Below are 24427 nucleotides of genomic sequence, written 5' to 3' on the forward strand. Positions count from 1 at the left end.
TTGGAAAGTTTTGTTTTTGGTTGCTATTTCTTCTGCTAGAAGAGTTTCAGAGTTATCTGCTCTGCAGTGTTCTCCGCCCTATCTGGTGTTCCATGCAGATAAGGTGGTTTTGCGTACTAAGCCTGGTTTTCTTCCAAAGGTTGTTTCTAACAAGAATATTAACCAGGAGATAGTTGTACCTTCTTTATGTCCGAATCCAGTTTCAAAGAAGGAACGTTTGTTACACAATTTGGACGTAGTCCGTGCTCTAAAATTCTATTTAGAGGCTACAAAAGATTTCAGACAAACATCTTCCTTCTTTGTTTGTTGTCTATTCTGGTAAAAGGAGAGGTCAAAAAGCGACTTCTACCTCTCTTTCCTTTTGGCTTAAAAGCATCATCCGATTGGCTTATGAGACTGCCGGACTGCAGCCTCCTGAAAGAATCACAGCTCACTCCACTAGGGCTGTGGCTTCCACATGGGCCTTCAAGAACGAGGCTTCTGTTGACCAGATATGTAAGGCAGCGACTTGGTCTTCACTGCACACTTTTGCCAAATTTTACAAATTTGATACTTTTGCTTCTTCGGAGGCTATTTTTGGGAGAAAGGTTTTGCAAGCCGTGGTGCCTTCCGTTTAGGTAACCTGATTTGCTCCCTCCCTTCATCCGTGTCCTAAAGCTTTGGTATTGGTTCCCACAAGTAAGGATGACGCCGTGGACCGGACACACCAATGTTGGAGAAAACAGAATTTATGCTTACCTGATAAATTACTTTCTCCAACGGTGTGTCCGGTCCACGGCCCGCCCTGGTTTTTTAATCAGGTCTGATGAATTATTTTCTCTAACTGCAGTCACCACGGTACCATATGGTTTCTCCTATATTTTTCCTCCTGTTCGTCGGTCGAATGACTGGGGTGGGCGGAGCCTAGGAGGGACTATATGGCCAGCTTTGCTGGGACTCTTTGCCATTTCCTGTTGGGGAAGAGATATTCCCACAAGTAAGGATGACGCCGTGGACCGGACACACCGTTGGAGAAAGTAATTTATCAGGTAAGCATAAATTCTGTTTATAAGTTGGGTGTGTTATCTATTATTAAAAAAAGATTTATAAAGATTTAACTGTTTAGCAATATAATAATTTGTGTTTTGTACTCAAATTTAACTCCACTGTTGAGATATCAGATCCAAGTGTGAAAGGAAATGTTTATTCCATAGAGACATGACTTTAATACTGTATTAAATAATAACATGCACATTCTTCGAACTATTTAGTACATAAACTACATTTTAAATAATATAAATCTCTCCCTCATTCTTAATTCATTTTTTTCCCTTTTTTTGCCATCTGTTTATATTTTGTTTTAGGAAAAGCTATGAAAAAATGGGTAGAATCCATAACAAAAATCATTCAGCGCAAAAAGCAGGCTCAAGCCAATGGACAGAGTCACAATATAACATTTGAAAGTTTACCACCACCTATAGAATGGCACATCAGCAGGCATTATGAATCGTTTGACTTGCTTACGTTGCACCCAATAGAGATTGCTCGACAGCTGACTTTGCTTGAGTCAGATTTATACAGGTATGATTAAGTAAAATAGCCTCTTAAATATGAACGCTTACCATTTACTGTATGATTCTAAGTCAACAAGATTTCTGCATTTACTGCTCTATGACAAATTAACTAAATGTAAGACACTTTAATGAGAGTAACTAGCTAGATTTGAGAATTCAACAGATTATTTCTCTTGTAAAGGTATATCCAGTCCACAGGTATATCCATTACTTGTGGGATATTCTCCTTCCCAACAGGAAGCTGCAAGAGGACACCCACAGCAGAGCTGTCTATATAGCTCCTCCCCTAAATGCCACCCCCAGTCATTCTCTTGCAGCTCTCAACAAGAAAGGAAGTATCAAGAGAGATGTGGTGACTTAGTGTAGTTTTTACCTTCAATCAAGAGTTTGTTATTTTTAAACGGTACCGGCGTTGTACTGTTTAACTCTCAGGCAGAAATTGGAAGAAGAATTCTGCCTGGATGTTTGATGATCTTAGCGGTTTATAGCTAAGGTCCATTGCTGTTCTCACACATAACTGAAGAGTATGGAAAGAAAACTTCAGTTGGGGGGACGGTCTGCAGATTACCTGCTTTGAGGTATGTTCAGTATATTTTTTTCTAGAGAGATGATAAGGTCTAGAAAATGCTGACAGTGCCTGGTATATTTAAGGTAAGCCTGATACAGTGATTTAACAACGACTGGGATCATGCTTGCAAAAAAGGGTAATATTCATGTTACTACTCATATTACTTAGTGTAAAAACGTTTGCATGGTTTATAGAAAAAACGTTTTTTCTCTGAGGGTGATAAATCTTTATTTGGGGCCTAGTTTTCCACATGGCTAGCTAGATTACTCCTAGGAGTACTTTTTTAAGGCCCTCTGACTTTGAGTGCATGTTGGGAGGGGCCTATTTTCACGTTCTAAATGCGCAGTTGATTTTCAGACTGAGACATCCAGCTTCCCTGAAGGAGTCCTCTGGCATCTAGGACCTCTATAGAGGGTTTTGTTCCTTCAAATATTGTGTTTAAGGGCAGGTAGGAGCCACAGCAGAGCTGTGGCAGTGTGTTTTACTGTTTAACGGTTTTAACGTTTTTCTAATCCGTTTTTGGGCCTACAGGGTTAATCATCCATTTGCAAGTGGGTGCAATGCTGCTTTAGTCCCTTATACACACTGTAAAAATTTCGTAGAGTTTACTACTTTTTATCACTGTTTTGCAGTTTATGTGGTAGTTTTTTTCTCTTAAAGGCACAGTACCGTTTTTATATAATTGCTTTTTCACATTTATTAAAGTGTTTTCCAAGCTTGCTGGTCTCATTACTAGTCTGTTAAACATGTCTGACATAGAGGAAACTCCTTGTTCATTATGTTTAGAAGCCATTGTGGAACCCCCTCTTAGAATGTGTACCAAATGCACTGACCTTTCTATAAGTTATAAAGACCATATTATGGCTTTTAAAGATTTATCACCAGAGGTTTCTCAGACTGACAAAAGGGAGGTTATGCCATCTAGCTCTCCCCACGTGTCAGAACCAATAACTCCCGCTCAAGTGACGCCAAGTACATCTAGCGTGTCCAATGCGTTTACCTTACAAGACATGGCGGCAGTTATGAATCATACCCTCACAGAGGTATTGTCCAAACTGCCAGGGTTACAAGGAAAGCGAGACAGCTCTGCGGCTAGAACAAATACAGAGCTCTCTGACGCTTTAGTAGCTATGTCTGATATACCCTCACAATGTGCAGAAGCCGAAGCAGGAGAGCTTCTATCTGTGGGTGACATTTCTGATTCAGGGAAGGCGTTACTTCAGTCTGACTCTGAAATGACAGCATTTAAATTTAAGCTTGAACACCTCCCCTTGTTGCTCAGAGAGGTTTTAGCGACTCTGGATGACTGTGACACCATTGTAGTCCCAGAGAAATTGTGTAAAATGGACAAATACTTTGCAGTGCCTGTTTACACTGATGTTTTTCCAATCCCTAAGAGGTTTTCATAAATTATTATGAAGGAATGGGATAGACCAGGTGTACCGTTCTCTCCCCCTCCTGCTTTTAAAAAGATGTTTCCTATAGATACCGCTACACGGGACTCGTGGCAGACGGTCCCTAAGGTGGAGGGAGCAGTCTCTACTCTAGCTAAGCGTACAACTATCCCTGTCAAGGACAGTTGTGCTTTCCTAGATCCAATGAATAAAAAAATTAGAGGGTTTCCTTAAGAAAATCTTTATACAACAAGGTTTTGTTCTCCAACCTCTTGCATGCATTGCCCCAGTCACTGCTGCAGCGGCTTTCTGGTTTGAGTCTCTTGAGGAGGCTCTACAGGTAGAGACCCTGTTGGATGATATCCTAGACAGGCTTAAAGCTCTTAAGTTAGCCAATTCATTTATTTCTGACGCCGTCTTTCATTTAACCAAGCTAACGGCTAAGAATTCAGGTTTTGCCATTCAGGCGCGTAGGGCGCTATGGCTTAAATCCTGGTCAGCTGACGTTACTTCAAAGTCTAAACTTCTCAACATCCCCTTCAAAGGGCAGACCCTATTTGGGCCTGGACTGAAGGAGATCATTTCTGATATTACTGGAGGAAAAGGCCACGCCCTTCCCCAGGATAGGTCCAACAAATTAAGGACCAAACAGACTAATTTTCGTTCCTTTCGAAACTTCAAGAGTGGCGCAGCTTCATCTTCCTCTACTACAAAACAAGAGGGAAATTTTGCCCAGTCCAAGCCAGTCTGGAGACCTAACCAGGCTTGGAACAAGGGGAAGCAGGCCAAAAAACCTGCTGCTGCCTCTAAGACAGCATGAAGGAGTAGCCCCCGATCCTGGACCGGATCTAGTGGGGGGCAGACTTTCTCTCTTCGCCCAGGCTTGGGCAAGAGACGTCCAGGATCCCTGGGATCTGGAGATTGTTTCCCAGGGATATCTTCTGGATTTCAAAGCTTCATCTCCAAAGGGGAGATTTCATCTCTCACAATTATCTGCAAACCAGATAAAGAGAGAGGCATTCTTATGTTGCGTTCAAGACCTACTGGTTATGGGAGTGATCCACCCAGTTCCAAAGGCAGGGTTTCTATTCAAATCTGTTTATAGTTCCCAAAAAAGAGGGAACTTTCAGACCAATCTTGGATCTCAAGATCCTAAACATATTTCTCAGGGTCCCATCCTTCAAGATGGAGACTATTCGAACCATCCTACCTATGATCCAGGAGGGTCAATATATGACTACCGTGGACTTAAAGGATGCTTATCTACACATTCCGATACAAAGAGATCATCATCAGTTTCTCAGGTTCGCCTTCCTAGACAGGCATTACCAGTTTGTGGCTCTTCCCTTCGGGTTAGCCACGGCACCAAGAATCTTTACGAAGGTTCTAGGGTCCCTTCTGGCGGTTCTAAGGCCACGGGGCATAGCAGTGGCCCCTTACCTAGACGACATTCTGATACAGGCGTCGACTTTTCAAATCGCCAGGTCCCATACGGACATTGTTCTGACATTCCTGAGGTCTCACGGGTGGAAGGTGAACGAAGGAAAGAGTTCTCTCTCCCCTCTCACAAGAATTTCCTTCCTAGGAACTCTGATAGATTCATTAGAAATGAAAATGTTTCTGACAGAGGTCAGGTTGTCAAAGCTTCTAACTTCCTGCCGTGCTCTTTATTCCACTTCTCGTCCGTCAGTGGCTCAGTGTATGGAAGTAATTGGCTTAATGGTAGCGTCAATGGACATAGTTCCGTTTGCCCGCCTACATCTCAGGCCACTGCAACTTTGCATGCTCAATCAGTGGAATGAGGTTACACAGATTTGTCCCCTCTACTAAATCTGGATCAAGAGACCAGGGATTCTCTTCTCTGTTGGCTATCTCGGGTCCATCTGTCCAGAGGAATGAGTTTCTGCAGGCCAGAATGGACTTTAGTAGTGACAGATGCCAGCCTTCTGGGCTGGGGTGCAGTCTGGAACTCCCTGAAGGCTCAGGGTTCGTGGACTCAGGAGGAAGCCCTCCTTCCGATAAACATTCTGGAACTAAGAGCGATATTCAATGCTCTTCAGGCTTGGCCTCAGCTAGCTGCAGTCAGGTTCATCAGATTTCAGTCGGACAACATCACGACTCTAACCTATATCAACCATCAGGGGGGAACAAGGAGCCCCCTGGCAATGTTGGAGGTTTCAAAGATAATTCTATGGGCAGAGGTTCACTCTTGCCATCTCTCAGCTATCCATATCCCAGGAGTAGAGAACTGGGAGGCAGATTTTCTAAGTCGGCAGACTTTTCATCCGGGGGAGTGGGAGCTCCATCCGGAGGTATTTGTCCAGTTGATTCAACTATGGGGCAAACCAGAACTGGATCTCATGGCGTCTCGTCAGAATGCCAAGCTTCCTTGTTACGGGTCCATGGATCCCAAGGCAGCGCTGATAGATGCTCTAGCAGCGCCCTGGTCCTTCAGCCTGGCTTATGTGTTTCCACCGTTTCCTCTGCTCCCTCGTCTGATTGCCAAGATCAAGCAGGAGAGAGATTCTGTGATCTTGATAGCTCATGCGTGGCCACGCAGGACTTGGTATGCAGATCTGGTGGACATGTCATCCTTTCCACCATGGACTCTGCCGCTAAGGCAGGACCTTCTACTTCAAGGTCCCTTCAAACATCCAAATCTAATTTCTCTGCGTCTGACTGCTTGGAGATTGAACGCTTGATTCTATCAAAGCGTGGTTTTTCTGAATCGGTCATTGATACCTTAATTCAGGCTCGAAAGCCTGTCACCAGGAAAATCTATCATAAGATATGGTGTAAATATCTTCATTGGTGTGAATCCAAGGGTTACTCATGGAGTAAAGTCAGGATTCCAAGGATATTATAGTTTCTCCAAGAGGGATTGGAGAAGGGATTGTCAGCTAGTTCCTTAAAGGGACAGATTTCTGCTCTGTCTATTCTTTTGCACAAACGTCTGGCTGAGGTTCCAGACGTTCAGGCGTTTTGTCGGGCTTTGGTTAGAATCAAGCCTGTGTTTAAACCTGTTGCTCCGCCATGAAGTTTAAATTTAGTTCTTAAAGTTCTTCAAGGGGTTCCATTTGAACCTTTGCATTCCATAGATATTAAACTTTTATCTTGGAAAGTTCTGTTTTTAGTAGCTATCTCCTCGGCTCGAAGAGTTTCTGAGTTATCTGCTTTACAGTGTGATTCCCCTTATCTAATTTTCCATGCAGATAAAGTAGTTTTACGTACCAAACCTGGGTTTCTTCCTAAAGTGGTATCTAATAAGAATATCAATCAGGAGATCGTTGTTCCTTCCTATTATGTCCTAATCCTTCCTCTAAGAAGGAACGTCTATTACACAATCTTGATGTAGTTTGTGCTTTAAAGTTTTATTTACAAGCTACGAAGGATTTTCGTCAAACATCTGCTTTGTTTGTTGTCTACTCTGGACAGAGGAGAGGCCAAAAGGCTTCGGCAACTTCTCTTTCTTTTTGCTGAGAAGCTTAATCCGCTTGGCTTATGAGACTGCTGGCCAGCAGCCTCCTGAAAGAATTACAGTTCATTCCACTAGAGCGGTGGCTTCCACATGGGCTTTTAAAAATGAGGCCTCTGTTGAACAGATTTGTAAGGCGGCGACTTGGTCTTCGCTTCATACTTTTTCTAAATTCTACAAATTTGATACTTTTGCTTCTTCAGAGGCTATTTTTGGGAGAAAGGTCTTACAGGCAGTGGTGCCTTCCGTTTAAGCGCCTGACTTGTCCCTCCCTTCATCTGTGTCCTAAAGCTTTGGTATTGGTATCCCACAAGTAATGGATGAACCCGTGGACTGGATACACCTTTACAAGAAAAAACTAAATTTATGCTTACCTGATAAATTTATTTCTCTTATGGTGTATCCAGTCCACGGCCCGCCCTGTCATTTAAGGCAGGTGTTTTTTATTTTTAAACTACAGTCACCACTGCAGCCTATAGTTTCTCCTTTTTTCTTGCTTGTCTTCGGTCGAATGACTGGGGGTGGCAGTTAGGGGAGGAGCTATATAGACAGCTCTGCTGTGGGTGTCCTCTTGCAGCTTCCTGTTGGGAAGAAGAATATCCCACAAGTAATGGATGAACCCGTGGACTGGATACACCACAAGAGAAATAAATTTATCAGGTAAGCATAAATTTTGTTTTTAGAACATATCTTACATAATAATATAAGATAGTATATAGTTCACTCACACGGTCGAAACATACAAGCTCCTTTTTATACTTGGAAAACATGAAACCCTGAATTATTTTTTCATGATTCAGGGGGCAATGTTAAACAACTTTCCAATTTACTTCTGTTACCTAATTTGCTTTGTTTTATTGGTATCCATTTGTGAAAAAGCATAACTAGGTAGGCTCATGAGCAGGGAGCTTGTTGCTAATAGGTGGCTGCACATATATACCTCCTTTATCATTGGCTTATCGATGTGTTCAGCTAGTTCCCAATAGCTCATTGCTGCTCCTTCATAAAGGACACCAAGAGAATGATACAAATTTGGTAGTAGACATTGATATGCTCCACCTGAATAAGTAAAGAAAGATTTTGGGTTTCATGTTCCTTTAAGAGGTCTATAACTGGTTTCCCCAGTGCATTTATGGCCTGTGGTTAACTCTGTATAAGGTACCCCCTAATGACTACCCAACCCCATACAGTGTAATACAATAGGAACAGGCATGATAGTGTTTAGGGTTCTCTATTTTACTAGTTATCCAGTCTACTGTACCCTGGGCATATCCACATGCTCCAGAATATAACTTGAGAGTCAGGCCATATGTTCATTTTATTTGTTGGGAGTTTGTCTGCATTTGTGTATGCTTTTGGTTTATTCTTTCTACAAATGTTACCTTGCCTTTAAATGTTTGTTGCATACAATTCTGCTTTTACAAAGACACTATACATATTTCTTTCCTAAGATATGCTGAGTCCACTGTTTGAGTAATTACTGTTGGGAATATCACTCCTGGCCAGCAGGGGGAGGCAAAGAGCACCATAGTTAAACTGTTAAGTATCACTCCCTTACCCACAACCCCGTTATTCTCTTTGCCTTCGGTGCATGGAGGAGGGGAAGTTTAGGTGTCTGAAGAAATATTTTGATTTTCTTCATAAATGGAGTCTACAACTGCATTCATTACTTTTGGGAAATTCAGAACCTGGCCGCCAGGAGTAGGCAAAGACACCCCAGCCAAAGGCTTAAATACCTCTCCCACTTCCTCCATCCTCTAGTCATTCTTTGCCTTTCGTCCCAGGAGGTTGGCAGAGAAGTGTCAGAAGTTTTTCAATAGTCTCTTAAGGAGGGTAGTACTCTTTGGCATGGGACTGGAGTTTTAAGTAGTCCTGACAGCCTCTCAGTGAGAGCATGGGTAAAAGTTAGAGTCCGGAGATGCAGGGAGAGTTTTTCTGCAAAACCATCCCGACTCATATTAACAGCTGCACAAGCAATCAGCGTTGACGAGTTTTGCTGCCTGCTTACTTCTCTCAAGTCCATGGCAGAGGTGATGCTACTATCTGTCACACTTGAAGGGCCATGTTCCTGTTCCACGGCGTAGATTCCGGTAAGATTGTTTAATTTTCTTTCATTTTCTTTCATTATGATTGCCTTGTATTACAAATGTTTTCCTGAGAGGTTACCACCTTGCGGGACTAACTATAACTCAGGGTCTCAGTGAGGCTCCTTTTGATCTTGGAATCAAGGGTTAACATCTCCTGTGGGGGGTTATTGAACAGGGGGGGTTTAATCATGTTTATGTGATTCGACCTGCTTATGTGTGGTGTTTCTTAGGCTCTTGGCTAGGAACATAACTGCCTTTGGAAGTGACGCGGTCTTTACGGTTGAGCGCGCCTTTTCTGGACCGCACGGTGCACCTTATGGGGTGGTCACATTTTGACTCTCCATTTCCGCATTCCTAACCGTGTGGTGACGGAAAATTTCTGGTCCCCTGGTGTCTGGGTCCTAGGAGGTGGTGAGTGCCCCAGCCATTGTTGGTGTCAGGTGCCATTTGCTTTCTTATTTGGTCCGTTTTTTGTATTCAATATCCCAGTTATGGAGGATTCTTATAATGTGGAGATGAACGTCTATGGCTCAGAATGCCGTTTTAGAATGCTCAATTCCTCAGGATCAGGGAATCAAGGAGCCGCTGAGCCATCCACCTCTGGGGGTCCCGTTCCCCGAGTGGCGAGTTCCCTACCACCAACTCTTATTACACATGCAGGTAACCCAGGAGGTTATGGCACATTTTCGCATTTTTATTATTATGGCATTGGTGCATCTGCAGCTACCAGAAGTGTGCTTACGATATTGTACGTGTTCCGTTGAGTGTGGCTCTTCAGGCATAGGATGGCCTGCTCAGCTATCTGGGGGAATGACTATCCTTGAGGCTTCAGGGGGTCAACCTTCGGGGTCGTCTTCTGCTCCGGCGAAGGTATGCTGTGCCTTTCGTTAAAAACTGGCGCGCCTTTGTGTCCTTTTGAGGCACGTTCTGGCTTTGCTGGAGGATCCCACTCTTAATGGGTCTGGGACTTCTTAGTCTTCCTCTTCGAATGGCTTGCATGTTTAGACATAAGGGGATGAAGTAATCTTCTTATAGTCGTTATTTGAGTATCCTTTTCCAGTTCTGAGCTTGGAAGACTAGGATCCCTGTTGGGCTGGTCCTGCGGGTGTGTCCGTTTTCTTCCTGGGCGATAACCTACGGGTTGCCCTTTCTTTATTTTATTCTGGTAGGATGGATTTTATTTGATTTACAGCTCATGTTTGTTATATATTTCCTTCAGGAGCTTTCTTCTCTGGAATTGATACTCGCGATCTTGGTCGCACTATTTACTTCTACGGAAGTTTGTTCAAGAGTGAGGACATGTTTAGTCCTATGTTTGTCTGTTGTTTATCTTTCCCTCTCAGGGAGTGACTCTTTGGGGCCTTGACAGTGCTGGGTGCCCTTGGTTTCAGGCTGGTCCTGACTGGGTACAAATCCTTCTGTCTTTGAGGCCTAATTCAGACACGTGTCGCCAGTTCTGCCTGGCTGGTCCTGTTATGGCGCCGAGTGCTTCACATTATTATTTGTGTTGTTTTCCTTGTTTTTATTTTACAAGTTTCAGCTAGCATTCTGAGAGGACTTGATGATCTGTGGTTTGCCTAGCTGCATGGGGGATTGGGTTCAGTCCTCATTAGCCTTTTCAATCTGGTCAACTGGGACTCAGTTGAGATCTGCTGCAACATACTCAGTTGATTCCAATTTTTTCGGGATTTAGAGTGTTTCCTTCCCATGGTAGTTTTGAAGATTAAGGTCCTTCATGCCGCCGGTTCCTGGCAGGCTTGCCTTTTCAAGGTCTCTTTGGAATTGTCTTTTTAGGACTTGTTCCTTTTGAGGTTCTCTTCCTTTTGAGGTTCTCTTCCTTTGGGTCGAGACCTTCTGGACTTTGTCCGGTTTCTTCTGGCGGCTTTGGCCGTTTAATTAAGGAAGTTGAAGGCTGTGCAGCTTTTAACTACTTCTGGTAATTAGTCATCTCCATATCAGGGACGATAGGCTGTGTTGTCTCCTTTTTCCAAGCTTTTGCCAAGTGGATTTTTCTATCAGGGTTCGGGATGCTCTGCATTCTTCTTCCTTGGGTGCGGTCCTCTAGAAAAGTAATCTGAGAGGATTATCGAGACTAGCCTTCTTTTTATTCTCGTCATTTCCCTTAGCCCTGGACTGCGGGTGCATTGTTCTTGGTGCTTTTGGGCTCTAGAGTTACTTGCATGACATTGTCGCGGCCTAGCACCTTGTTGAGGGGGAGTTGTCCTCCTGCTAGGGGTGTTTTCTTTCCTTTGGGCTGGGATTTACGAGTGAGTCCTGTTCCCGTTCTCCGGGGTAGCCCAGTTATCATCCCCTGTGAGGTCTGATTTCTTCAGACAGGGTATCTTGTGTTCTCTGGGGGTGTCGTACGTTTTAAGGCGATTCTGGGTCCAGGGTTCTCATCTTTGATCCTTTTTGGATGCCTGGAGACTTATGATCCTGCAGACTGGTTTGGGACGACCCGTTTTTTTTCAGGGAGCTTATGTTAACATAGTGGCTAGCTCATTGGGCTTGCAAGCAGGAAGGCCAGGGTTCTAATCCACCTTTGGGTACTGGTTATAAACTTTACGGCATGTCTTGTCCTTCGGACTGAGTGTGCTCTTTTTCATGTGGAGTTTTTTTCTCTGTTGGATCAACAGTCGTGTCTGGATGATTTTTCAATCGGTCCATGATTTGATCAGACTATGGCTTTTCATGTCTTGTAGGCATGTGCACTGTTTCCTTTTCTGTGCCCTCCCCTTTGAGAGGGTAGTTTGTCTTCCTTAAGAGGTGGTGTTTCCTCTCTCTGGAGGGTGGTCATCCTGCCCTGTGTGCAGGAGGTTGGAACAAGTGGCTTTATTTCTGTAAGGGGCAGCAGTCTGCTGCTCTGTGGTTTGCTCTGTTCCAACTGTTGGATATTGAAATCTCCATGTAGAGACTGTCTAAGAGATTTGTACCAGGTCTTCCTAAGGATCTATTTGCACGTTTTTTATGTACCAAGTCCTAGGGGGTTCTCCTTGGGAGTACCTTTTTTTTGAAGGAGCAGATTGGGTTAGCACCCGAGCTCTGGGGTGGGGTGAGTTCCCCCCCCCCCCAATTCCTCTATTCCCAGGGGACTTGTGGTGGGGTCTTTCTATTATCCCTGTCTATCAGACATGCCTGTCGCTTGGGCTGGTACGGTGTTTGGAGTAGGATCTGAGATCTGTTGCCCTGCTAATTCGTCCTCGGGTCATCGAGGAACGGTAAGTCTCCTTGAGGGTTCTGCTTATTTTCCACTTTCAAGATTTGTGAAAAGGACTGGCGGGCGGCTCTTGGATAGCCTGCAACGTTGTCCACTGGTTAGTGGATGCTTAGCAGATTGAAGGTTAGTGGTTTGGAACCTATCTTCAGCTGCTCTTTACTTGCCCTACAAGTTTTCAAGTTTCAGAGTCATCTCTGGATGACTGCAGCATGTTGTCTTCAGGTGTTGTACGTCAGGTGTTCACCTACATGAGCTTGCTGCACGAGGTTCGGTTTCTGAATATTTAGATATTCTGAGCTACCTTTTGGTGACTTTGGGGACTTTCGTCTTCAGTTGTCTTCTAGACATGGTTGCACTGTGTTTAGGGAAGATTCTCTTCTCTGTTCTCAGACTCCCGGTCTTAGCCTGTGGTTTCTGTACTATCGGGTGTCTGGGCGTTGCCTCCCCTTGTTTCTATGAGACTGGTTGGGTCTCTGTCAGTTTGGCCCGGTTCTCAAGTTTTTTCTTTGTTTTTCTATTTGGGACTCGTGCCCTTTTCAGGGGTTTTTCTGTCGTTCTTTACGGATGTTTTCCTCTGTGTCTTTTCTCCTTTGTGGAAGAATACAGTAGCTTGATCCCTTTCTCTAGTAAGGGGTATGTTGATTGGAGACCAACTGCTGGGCGACGTTGTCTCCTGTAGCTTGTTGGCTCAGTCGAGTCTAGTTCTTGTGTTCTCTAGCAAGGCTGGTGGACTATCTGTGGGTCAGTGTCCTTGGACGTTTTTCTCGGCTTCGGACGAAGCAGGATTTTTTGAAGGTTGTGGTTTGCAGGCCTGGTGCCCTCAGAATGGGCCGCTTACTTGTATCCTCCTGTTTTAGCATTCAGTGTCCTCTATAGCTTGGGTATTGTTTTCCCAAAAGTAATGAAGGCAGCTGTGGACTCTTTTCATTTATTAAGAAAAACTTAAATTATGCTTACCTGATAATGTTCTTTTCTTCAGATGGAAAGAGTCCACAGCTCCCCGTCCGTATTTTTTCTGTGGGACGTCTGTTATTTTTGTTCTTCTGGCACCTTTTCACCCTGATATTTCTTCTACTGTTCCTTGTTCCTTGACAGAATGACTGGAGGATGGAGGAAGTGGGAGAGGTATTTAAGCCTTTTGGCTGGGGTGTCTTTGTTTCCTCCTGGTGGCCAGGTTCTGAATTTCACAAAAGTAATGAATGTAGCTGTGGAATCTTTCCATCTGAAGAAAAGAAAATTATCGGGTAAGCATAATTTAAGTTAAGTTCATCTACAAGCAAGTTTTGGGGTATAGCCGTATTCCACGTCATTCCTTGCAGTCGGGTAGTGGTGGCTTTAAAGCAGTTAGGAGCTTGTAAAGAGGTACTTACTGAGTTTTTCTAACAAATGCTGCCATAGTGTAGAAAGCCTGAGTTGGCTACTCTGTTCTTTCTTTTTCAAAGGTCTCTGTGAAGATCTGTGTCTTCTCATACCTTGTAACTGTCTACGTGCCGGACAGCGGAGCAGGCAAGTGCTTTTTCTTCCAGTTGGAGAGACCATGCACTTAACAAATTAAGACACTGCTTTTTTATTGAGACATAGATAATTATATTGTATGGGTTACACTGGGGCATAAAGCAGCCACTGTAGCATGCGTGAGGCTAACATTTAAACTCTTTTAAAAAGAAAGGGTAAAATGTTTTTATTAGGCTTTATTTTCTGACACATATTTACTTGATAAAACAATACAAGTTTAAACTGAAAGTAAGACAGAAATTTCTATTTCAGCAGCATATTCATTTTCCCTTTGCTTTAAAATAAACCGATGCAACATTTTAAACTGTCCGGTTTGAAAAAAAACGTTTTTTCTCCTGTTAAGTGTGGTCAGTCCACGGGTCATCATTACTTCTGGGATATTAACTCCTCCCCAACAGGAAGTGCAAGAGGATCACCCAGCAGAGCTGCTATATAGCTCCTCCCCTCTACGTCACACCCAGTCATTCTCTTGCACCCAACTAATAGATAGGATGTGTGAGAGGACTGTGGTGATTATACTTAGTTTTATACCTTCAATCAAAAGTTTGTTATTTTAAAACCGCACCGGAGTGTGTTGTTCCTTCTCAGGTAGAATTTGAAGAAGAATCTACCTGAGTTTTTGGATGATTTTAGCCGGCGTAGTTAAGATCATCTTGCTGTTCTCGGCCATCTGAGGAGTGAGGTAAACTTCAGATCAGGGGACAGCGGGCAGGTTAACCTGCAAGGAGGTATGTAGCAGCATTTTATTTTCTGAGAATGGAATTGACTGAGAAAATACTGCCATACCGATATAATGTAAGTTCAGCCTTAAATGCAGTAGTAGCAACTGGTATCAGGCTGTCATGTATGTATATTTACACTTCAGTATTCTGGGGAATGGCACTTCACTGGGATAATACTGTATGAATAAGACTTTAGCCTAACTTGCAGTGGGACTAGCAACAGGCTTTCTAATGACATTTCATTTATTTGATGTTAAACATTTTTGCTGGCATGTTAAAATCGTTTAATTATCTGAGGTACTGGGTGAAAAATTGTTTGGGCACTGTTTTTTTCCACTTGGCGGTCGATTTATTTAATTTAAGACAGTTTACTGATCTCCCTCACTGTTGTGTGTGAGGGGGAGGGGCCTATTTTGGCGCTTTTGCTACGCATCAGAAAATTCAGTCACAAGTCTGTTTTCTTCCCTGCATGATCCAGTTCGTCTCTACAGAGCTCAGGGGTCTTCAAAAGTTAGTTTGAGGGAGGTAATCACTCACAGCAGACCTGTGAGATTGTGCTTTGACTGTGATAAAAAACGTTTATATTCTGTACATTTTAAAAAACGTTTATATTCTGTACTTTTTTTCTGCTATTCAGGGTTAGTTATCCATTGCTAATGGGGGCAATCCTTTGCTAAAATTGTGTTTTACCGGAAAGAATTTGATGTTATAGTTTCTCCGGTTTATTATTACTCAACTGTCATAACTTTTTTCTGTGCTTCTTAAAGGCACAGTACGGTTTTCATATTATTTGTAAATTGCTTTGAAAAGTATTTCCAAGTTGCTAGTTTAATTGCTAGTGTGTTAAACATGTCTGACTCAGAGGAATATCTCTGTGCTATATGTGCTAAAGCCAAAGTGGAGCCCAATAGAAATTTATGTACTAATTGCATTGATGCTACTTTAAATAAAAGTCAATCTGTACAAATTGAACATCATTCACCAAACAACGAGGGGAGAGTTATGCCGACTAACTCGCCTCACGTGTCAGTACCTGCATCTCCCGCTCGGGAGGTGCGTGATATTGTAGCACCGAGTACATCAGGGCGGCCATTACAAATCACATTACAGGATATGGCTAATGTTATGACTGAGGTTTTGTCTAAATTACCAGAACTTAGAGGTAAGCGTGATCACTCTGGGGTGAGAACAGAGTGCGCTGTTAATAATAGGGCCATGTCTGATACTGCGTCACAGTATGCAGAACATGAGGACGGAGAGCTTCAATCTGCAGGTGACGGTTCTGATCCCAATAGAATGGATTCAGACATTTCTAATTTTAAGTTTAAACTCGAAAACCTCCGTGTACTGTTAGGGGAGGTATTAGCAGCTCTGAATGATTGTAACACCGTTGCAATCCCAGAGAAATTATGTAGGCTGGATAGATACTATGCGGTACCGGCGAGTACTGACGTATTTCCTATACCTAAGAGGCTTACAGAGATAATTACTAAGGAGTGGGATAGGCCCGGTGTACCTTTTTCCCCCCCTCCTGTGTTTAGAAAGATGTTCCCAATAGACGCCACCACACGGGACTTATGGCAGACGGTCCCTAAGGTGGAGGGAGCGGTTTCTACTCTGGCTAAGCGTACCACTATCCCGGTGGAGGATAGCTGTGCCTTTTCAGATCCAATGGATAAAAAATTAGAGGGTTACCTTAAGAAAATGTTTGTTCAACAAGGTTTTATATTGCAACCCCTTGCATGTGTTGCGTCTGTCTCGGCCGCGTCCGCTTTTTGGTCCGAGTCCCTGGAAGAGACTCGACTCAATAACTATAGATGAGATTTCAAGCAAGCTTAAAACACTTAAGCTAGCTAATTCATTTGTTTCAGATGCCGTAGTACATTTAACAAAACTTACGGCTAAGAATTCCGGATTCGCCATTCAGGCGCGCAGAGCACTGTGGCTAAAATCCTGGTCAGCTGACGTTACTTCTAAATCTAAATTACTTAACATACCTTTCAAAGGGCAGACCTTATTCGGGCCCGGTTTGAAAGAGATTATCGCTGACATTACAGGAGGTAAAGGCCATGCCCTGCCTCAAGACAGAGCCAAACCTAAGGCTAGACAGTCTAATTTTCGTTCCTTTCGTAATTTCAAGGCAGGAGCAGCATCTACTTCCTCTGCTCCAAAGCAGGAAGGAGCTGTTGCTCGCTACAGACAAGGCTGGAGACCTAACCAGTCCTGGAACAAGGGCAAGCAGGCCAGAAAACCTGCTGCTGCCCCTAAGACAGCATGAATCGAGGGCCCCCGATCCGGGAACGGATCTAGTGGGGGGCAGACTTTCTCTCTTCGCCCAGGCTTGGGCAAGAGATGTCCAGGATCCCTGGGCGTTAGAGATCATATCTCAGGGAAGATCTTTTACTAATGGGAGTGATCCATCCGGTTCCGCGGTCGGAACATGGACAGGGGTTTTACTCAAATCTGTTTGTGGTTCCCAAAAAAGAGGGAACCTTCAGGCCAATCTTGGATTTAAAGATCCTAAACAAATTCCTAAGAGTTCCATCGTTCAAAATGGAAACTATTCGGACAATCCTACCCATGATCCAAAAGGGTCAGTACATGACCACAGTGGATTTAAAGGATGCTTACCTTCACATACCGATTCACAAAGATCATTACCGGTATCTAAGGTTTGCCTTCCTAGACAGGCATTACCAGTTTGTAGCTCTTCCATTCGGATTGGCTACGGCTCCAAGAATCTTCACAAAGGTTCTGGGTGCTCTTCTGGCGGTACTAAGACCGCAAGGAATTTCGGTAGCTCCGTACCTAGACGACATTCTGATACAAGCTTCAAGCTTTCAAACTGCCAAGTCTCATACAGAGTTAGTACTGGCATTTCTAAAGTCGCATGGATGGAAGGTGAACGAAAAGAAGAGTTCTCTCTTTCCACTCACAAGAGTTCCCTTCTTAGGGACTCTTATAGATTCTGTAGAAATGAAGATCTACCTGACAGAAGACAGGTTAACAAAGCTTCAAAATGCATGCCGTGTCCTTCATTCCATTCAACACCCGTCAGTGGCTCAATGCATGGAGGTGATCGGCTTAATGGTAGCGGCAATGGACATAGTACCCTTTGCACGCCTATATCTCAGACCGCTGCAATTGTGCATGCTAAGTCAGTGGAATGGGGATTACTCAGATTTGTCCCCTACTCTGAATCTGGATCAAGAGACCAGAAATTCTCTTCTATGGTGGCTTTCTCGGCCACATCTGTCCAGGGGGATGCCATTCAGCAGGCCAGATTGGACAATTGTAACAACAGACGCCAGCCTACTAGGCTGGGGCGCTGTCTGGAATTCTCTGAAAGCTCAGGGATCATGGACTCAGGAGGAGAGTCTCCTACCAATAAACATTCTGGATTTGAGAGCAGTTCTCAATGCCCTTCTGGCTTGGCCCCAGTTAACAACTCGGGGGTTCATCAGGTTTCAGTCGGACAACATCACGACTGTAGCTTACATCAACCATCAAGGAGGGACAAGAAGCTCCCTAGCAATGATGGAAGTATCAAAGATAATTCGCTGGGCAGAGTCTCACTCTTGCCACCTGTCAGCAATCCACATCCCGGGAGTGGAGAACTTAGTCGTCAGACTTTTCATCCGGGGGAGTGGGAACTTCATCCAGAGGTCTTTGCCCAAATACTTCGACGTTGGGGCAAACCAGAGATAGATCTCATGGCGTCTCGACAGAACGCCAAGCTTCCTTGTTACGGGTCCAGATCCAGGGATCCGGGAGCGGTCCTGATAGATGCCTTGACAGCACCTTGGACCTTCGGGATGGCTTATGTGTTTCCACCCTTCCCGATGCTTCCTCGATTGATTGCCAGAATCAAACAGGAGAGTGCATCGGTGATTCTAATAGCGCCTGCGTGGCCACGCAGGACTTGGTATGCAAATCTAGTGGACATGTCATCCTGTCCACCCTGGTCTCTGCCTCTAAGACTGGACCTTCTGATTCAGGGTCCCTTCAAACATCAAAATCTAATTTCTCTGAAGCTGACTGCTTGGAAATTGAACGCTTGATTTTATCAAAACGTGGTTTTTCTGAGCCAGTAATTGATACCTTAATACAGGCTAGGAAGCCTGTTACCAGAAAGATTTACCATAAAATATGGCGTAAATACTTATATTGGTGCGAATCCAAAAGTTACTCATGGAGTAAGGTTAGGATTCCTAGGATATTGTCTTTTCTACAAGAAGGTTTAGAAAAGGGTTTATCCGCTAGTTCCTTAAAGGGACAGATTTCAGCTCTGTCCATTCTTTTAAACAAACGTCTGTCAGAGGTTCCAGACGTTCAGGCTTTTTGCCAGGCTTTGGCCAGGATTAAGCCTGTGTTTAAAACTGTTGCTCCACCATGGAGCTTAAATTTAGTTCTTAACGTTTTACAGGGTGTTCCGTTTGAACCCTTTCATTCCATTGATATCAAGCTGTTATCTTGGAAAGTTCTGTTTTTAATGGCTATTTCCTCGGCTCGTAGAGTCTCTGAGTTATCAGCCTTACATTGTGATTCTCCGTATCTGATTTTTCATTCAGATAAGGTAGTTCTGCGTACTAAACCTGGGTTCTTACCTAAGGTTGTCACTAATAAGAATATCAATCAAGAGATTGTTGTGCCATCATTGTGTCCGAATCCTTCTTCAAAGAAGGAACGACTTCTGCACAATCTAGATGTAGTCCGTGCCCTGAAATTTTATTTACAGGCAACTAAAGATTTTCGCCAAACTTCTTCCCTGTTTGTCGTTTATTCTGGACAGAGGAGAGGTCAAAAAGCTTCTGCTACCTCTCTCTCTTTTTGGCTTCGTAGCATAATACGTTTAGCCTATGAGACTGCTGGACAGCAGCCTCCTGAAAGAATTACAGCTCATTCCACTAGAGCTGTGGCTTCCACTTGGGCCTTTAAGAACGAGGCCTCTGTTGAACAGATTTGCAAGGCTGCAACTTGGTCTTCTCTTCATACTTTTTACAAATTTGACACTTTTGCTTCTTCGGAGGCTGTTTTTGGGAGAAAGGTTCTTCAGGCAGTGGTTCCTTCCGTATAAAGAGCCTGCCTGTCCCTCCCGTCATCAGTGTACTTTAGCTTTGGTATTGGTATCCCAGAAGTAATGATGACCTGTGGACTGACCACACTTAACAGGAGAAAACATAATTTATGCTTACCTGATAAATTCCTTTCTCCTGTAGTGTGGTCAGTCCACGGCCCGCCCTGTTTGTATGGCAGGTCTAAATTTTTTTTTTTAAATTATACTCCAGTCACCACTGCACCCTTTGGCTTCTCCTTTCTCGTTGGTTCTCGGTCGAATGACTGGGTGTGACGTAGAGGGGAGGAGCTATATAGCAGCTCTGCTGGGTGATCCTCTTGCACTTCCTGTTGGGGAGGAGTTAATATCCCAGAAGTAATGATGACCCGTGGACTGACCACACTACAGGAGAAAGGAATTTATCAGGTAAGCATAAATTATGTTTTTCTGGTACTCAGTGTACCAGGAAGCTATTTTTTTTATTGACTCTGTGTGTCGCAGCAGTAATTTGAGCTTGTCAGTTGCAGTCACATGACCAGCTTTACTTCATAACGTTTCGGAGGAAAAATTAGTTTTTCTCCATTTCTGGGTGATCCGGTCTTAATTGGTAGTGGTGTAAGGCACCTTAGTAATTGAGGTGTGGGGTTGCCTGAGGGGTATTTTAAAAGTTTATTAAAGTTTTTTCTTAATTTTTCTCACATTATTTTAGCTGGGGATTGATCCTAATTTGAGATAAAAATTTAAAGTGTATTTTCTTCTTAAATGGGGAGAGTCCACAGCTGCATTCATTACTTTTGGGAAATACAGAACCTGGCCACCAGGAGGAGGCAAAGACACCCCAGCCAAAGGCTTAAATATCTCCCCCACTTCCCTAATCCCCCAGTCATTCTTTGACTTTTGTCACAGGAGGTTGGCAGAGAAGTGTCATAAGATTCGAGTCTCTTATGGAGGGTAGTACTCTTCGAAATGGGACTGGAGTTTTAAGTAGTCCTGTCAGTCTCTCAGTTAGAGCATGGATAAAAGGGTCCAGAGATGCAGGGAGAGTCTTTCTGTGAAACCATCCCGACTCATATTAACCGCTCCATAAGCAATTGGCGTTGACTATTTTCGCTGCCTGCTTTCTTCGCTCAAGTCCATGTCAGGAGCAACGCTACTATCTGTCACACTTGAAGGGCCGTGTTACTGTTCCACGGCGTAGATTCCGGTAAATAGTTTCTTTCTTTCATGTAATTGGCAAGAGTCCATAAGCTAGTGATGGGATATACAATCCTACCAGGAGGGGCAAAGTTTCCCAAACCTCAAAATGCCTATAAATACACCCCTCACCACACCCACAATTCAGTTTTACAAACTTTGCCTCCCATGGAGGTGGTGAAGTAAGTTTGTGCTTTATCTTTATGGAATCAAGAGTTAATATCTCCTGAGGGGGGTTATTGAACAGTGGGGGACTTTAATCGTTTGTGATTCTGTCTGCTTATGTGTAGTGATGCTTGGGCTTGTGGTTATTACGGAACATACCAGCCTTTTTGAGCTGCGCAGTTCTTGTGGACTGGCGTGTTTTTTCTTTTGGCCTGCATGGTGCACCTTGTTGTGTGGAGAGAGTCTGTTTTTCTCTTCTTGTCTGGGTCATAGAAGGTGGTGAGTGCCCCAGCCATTGGGGGTGTAAGGTGCCGTTTGTATTTGTTCATTATTTCAAATATTCAAGTTATGGAGGATTCTGATTTTTTGGAGACGGATGTCTCTGATTCAGATTCTGCTTCTTGCAAAGAATATGTGGGGGTCCGAATGATCCAGCACCATCAGTTATGTTCCGTATGCCGTTTTAGAGTTCTCTTTTCTCTCAATTTGGAGTGCATAGAGTCCCCTGAGCCATCCGCCCCTGAGGATTCTGTATCCCGTGAGGCGCGCTCCCTAGAACCTTTTGTTACTACACAGGCAGGTGTCCCAAATGCCGTTACCCTTTCTCCGGAAGGTGACTTGTTTCCTCCAGAGGTTACTGCACGGTCCCGCATGGCCATATCTATGGCGGCGCACTTGCATCTTCCGGGAAGTTCTCTTAACCAGGGCCCATCAGACATGGGATCTTCTGTATCGGTTCAGCCCTCTGGGGAAGCGTTGTCCCCTGAGGCTTCAGGGGTACAGCCTTCGGGGCTGGGGTCGCCAGATGCCCCGGCGGAGGGTGAGTCTTGCCTTTCAATTTAGACTGGTGCGCCGTCGTGTCCTGCTGAGGCATGTGTTGGCAGCATTAGAGGAGCCCAATTCTGACGAGTTGTTGGTTCCTCAGTCTTCTTCTCCAGACGGCAAGCAGTGTTAGACGAGTGGAGGGATGAAGAGTTAAAAAAAAAAAAAGTTGAGACATGACTTAGGTCTCAGAGCCTACATGTCTACTGTTTGTCTGTTGTTTTTTTTTTTTTTAGTCTAGCCCTGCTAGGGCTTAGACCTTTCAGTGGCCTTGAACAGTTCTGTCATGCCCTGTATAGCAGGCTGGTCCTGGTTGGGTACTAGTTATCTCTGTTCCTTGGGGCCCATTTCAGACACGTTGTGCCCTTGACAACAGGCTGGTCCTGTTTGGGTACTGAGTTTTGCTTACTTCTTGTTAAGAGGTTGTTTTCTTGTTTGACAAGTTATGAAGGCCCTTCTATCCTAGATGTCAGGCTGGTCCTAGTTTATTTATCTGAGTGGGGCGTTCGATGTTTGATGTACTGAGCCCTAGGTGTCCTGTCCCTGCATAGCTAGCAGGGTTAGCTGGGATTACGGATCCCGCTATGACAGTATACTTGTGGGTCCCTGAGGTCCTTTGGTTCTCCCCTTCGATAGGGGAGGGGGTTCAGATGACTCCATAGAGATCTTCCGTACCTGGTTTAGGGGGTGCTTACTTCTCCTCTATGGTACTTTATTCCGGATTGCATTGTCCGGATTAGTTCCGATCTCTTTCGACAATACCTCCTTTGCCTTATGGTCGAGGTTGGTGGTGTATTTAATTTCCCCTTTCCTTGGGGTCAGACTTCTTGTTGTCTAAGGAGATCCGGTCCTTGGGGTCCGTTTTTCTTGTGATATCTTCTTCTGATCCTATAATTTTTGGGATCTGGGGGATTGTATGTTGTCTCTTTTACATACGTACGGTTGCCCCTGCTTGGACAATTCGGATTAATTCCATTGCCTGCTAGGAGTTTTAGGATGCTCGTTCATTCGTCAATTCCTTGATCAGTAGGGGCCCCTATGTGGATCTTTTAGAGACTGTCCTAGTCTCTCAAACAGAGATTACTTTCTAGTTTGAGTTCTGATCTCTTTTGGGTCCTGCCTTAGTCTTACTTGGTGGGTGTGGACCCGAGAGGCCCGTTGGGGATGAGTCCTCAGTCTCTGGGATACTTACATGGGAGATCAGTGTTTAAGACCCCGTGGGGGCATGGCTGTGATTGCATCTACATTGGTGCAAGGTCATCTTCAGATGGAGTAATCTTGTGGATGTTCCTCAAGGGTTATTAGTTTTGATCTGGTTCCGGGTGTCCTGTCTTTTAACCTAGTCGTTGTCTTTGACTGGGCATTTTGGTTACTCTGTTTTCCAGATCTCATAGACTTTGGATCTGGCTGGGTTTCCCGATCCTGGGAAAATCTCCTTGTTCCTAATGGCGGCTTCTTTTTATTCCTTCCGGAGAAATGGGAATTTCTCTACTGAGCTAGCTGTAGGGGTCGGAAGGTTACCTTAGCTGCCTAGCAAGCGGATTTGCAGTTTGTAGACCATATGCAGCTATTTGCTCCTTGCATGTGTGCGTCCCTGTTTTGCGTGCAGGATGTCATGAGCTTGTGTCCACCTGGTAGGTGGGGTTTTCATGTTGCATTCTATTCTAATAGTTGTTAGTCGAGGGTCTCTCTTGGTTGAGTGTACCTTCCCCTCCGGTTCTGAAGGGAGATGTGGATAGGTATCTTGGAACCCAAGCTAGTCTCTCTGGGGGTTCGTGCCTCTTCCTCCTTCCTTTCCTGGGGATTTTGTGGCTGGAGATTCGTTGCTGATCTCTGGGCCTGGTCGTTACGGGGAATTTTTGTTCTCCCTTGATCTTTGGACTTTACCAGTCGCTTCAGTGCTGGGACTGTTTGCTCGGAGTAGGGGTCAGGATTTCTGACTGTTCTGTTGAGCATCGACCTGCGTTTCATGAGGAGCTACTGAGTGCTCCTTCCTTATGTGGGAGGCCTCGCGGTGGAACATTCCCTCTGCGAGTTGCTGGTTTTTCATTCTTGGTTAGGGTGCTGTCCTTCCTTCCCTGTTTTCTTGTGGGGGGGAGTTGATTCACACTGTTTGTTTTTCTCTCCCAGGAAAGTTCTGGTACAAATTTCCTAACTACCTTTTTGTCTAGTTTTTGATGGCTTGACACTTAGTTGGACCGCCTATCAGATGGAAGCGTACAGCTTTTGACTGGGGCGTAGACAGATATTCCTATCTGTCTTGTCTGTTCTACTCCCGGGGGTTTTTTACCCTTGGGTGTTTAGTTTCTTAGTGCTGGATAGTGCTCTGTCGTAAGGTAGAGCGTTCTACTTTTTGTCCTTCTAGTACTTCGGTTCTGGTTAGGGCCTTACATTGTTTCCTTGGGATCCATGTAGGAGGTGGTCTGAAACTTTCCTTCTGTTGCTCTCCTCTGTCAGTAGAGTATTTTCTACACGACTTTGTCCTATTACAGCCTTGCAATCTGCTCTTTTTGAGTTATGCTAGGGGCTTCTTCCTTAGTTTGCCCTTGATTTTTGGGGGTTCGTTTTGGTGGTCCTTTTGCACTTCCTTATCTGATTCTTCCTTCTTCTTCTGGGAGAATATGGTGGGGAATTTCGGTGTCCCCCTTCCCATTGGTCA

The 24427-nt window shown here is 44.3% G+C and overlaps 1 protein-coding gene across 1 annotated transcript in view; it reads left to right on the forward strand.

Moving 5' to 3' along the window:
- Window positions 1-24427, forward strand: part of SOS1 (SOS Ras/Rac guanine nucleotide exchange factor 1) — a 728117-nt gene that overhangs the window by 593906 nt on the left and 109784 nt on the right. The window contains exon 8 of the mRNA XM_053712591.1: window positions 1344-1560. Within this exon, the coding sequence (XP_053568566.1) occupies window positions 1344-1560 (217 nt within the window). The remainder of the gene's footprint in view (window positions 1-1343; window positions 1561-24427) is intronic.

Source organism: Bombina bombina, chromosome 4 (assembly GCF_027579735.1).
Source record: "Bombina bombina isolate aBomBom1 chromosome 4, aBomBom1.pri, whole genome shotgun sequence".
Taxonomy (NCBI): Eukaryota; Metazoa; Chordata; class Amphibia; order Anura; family Bombinatoridae; genus Bombina; species Bombina bombina.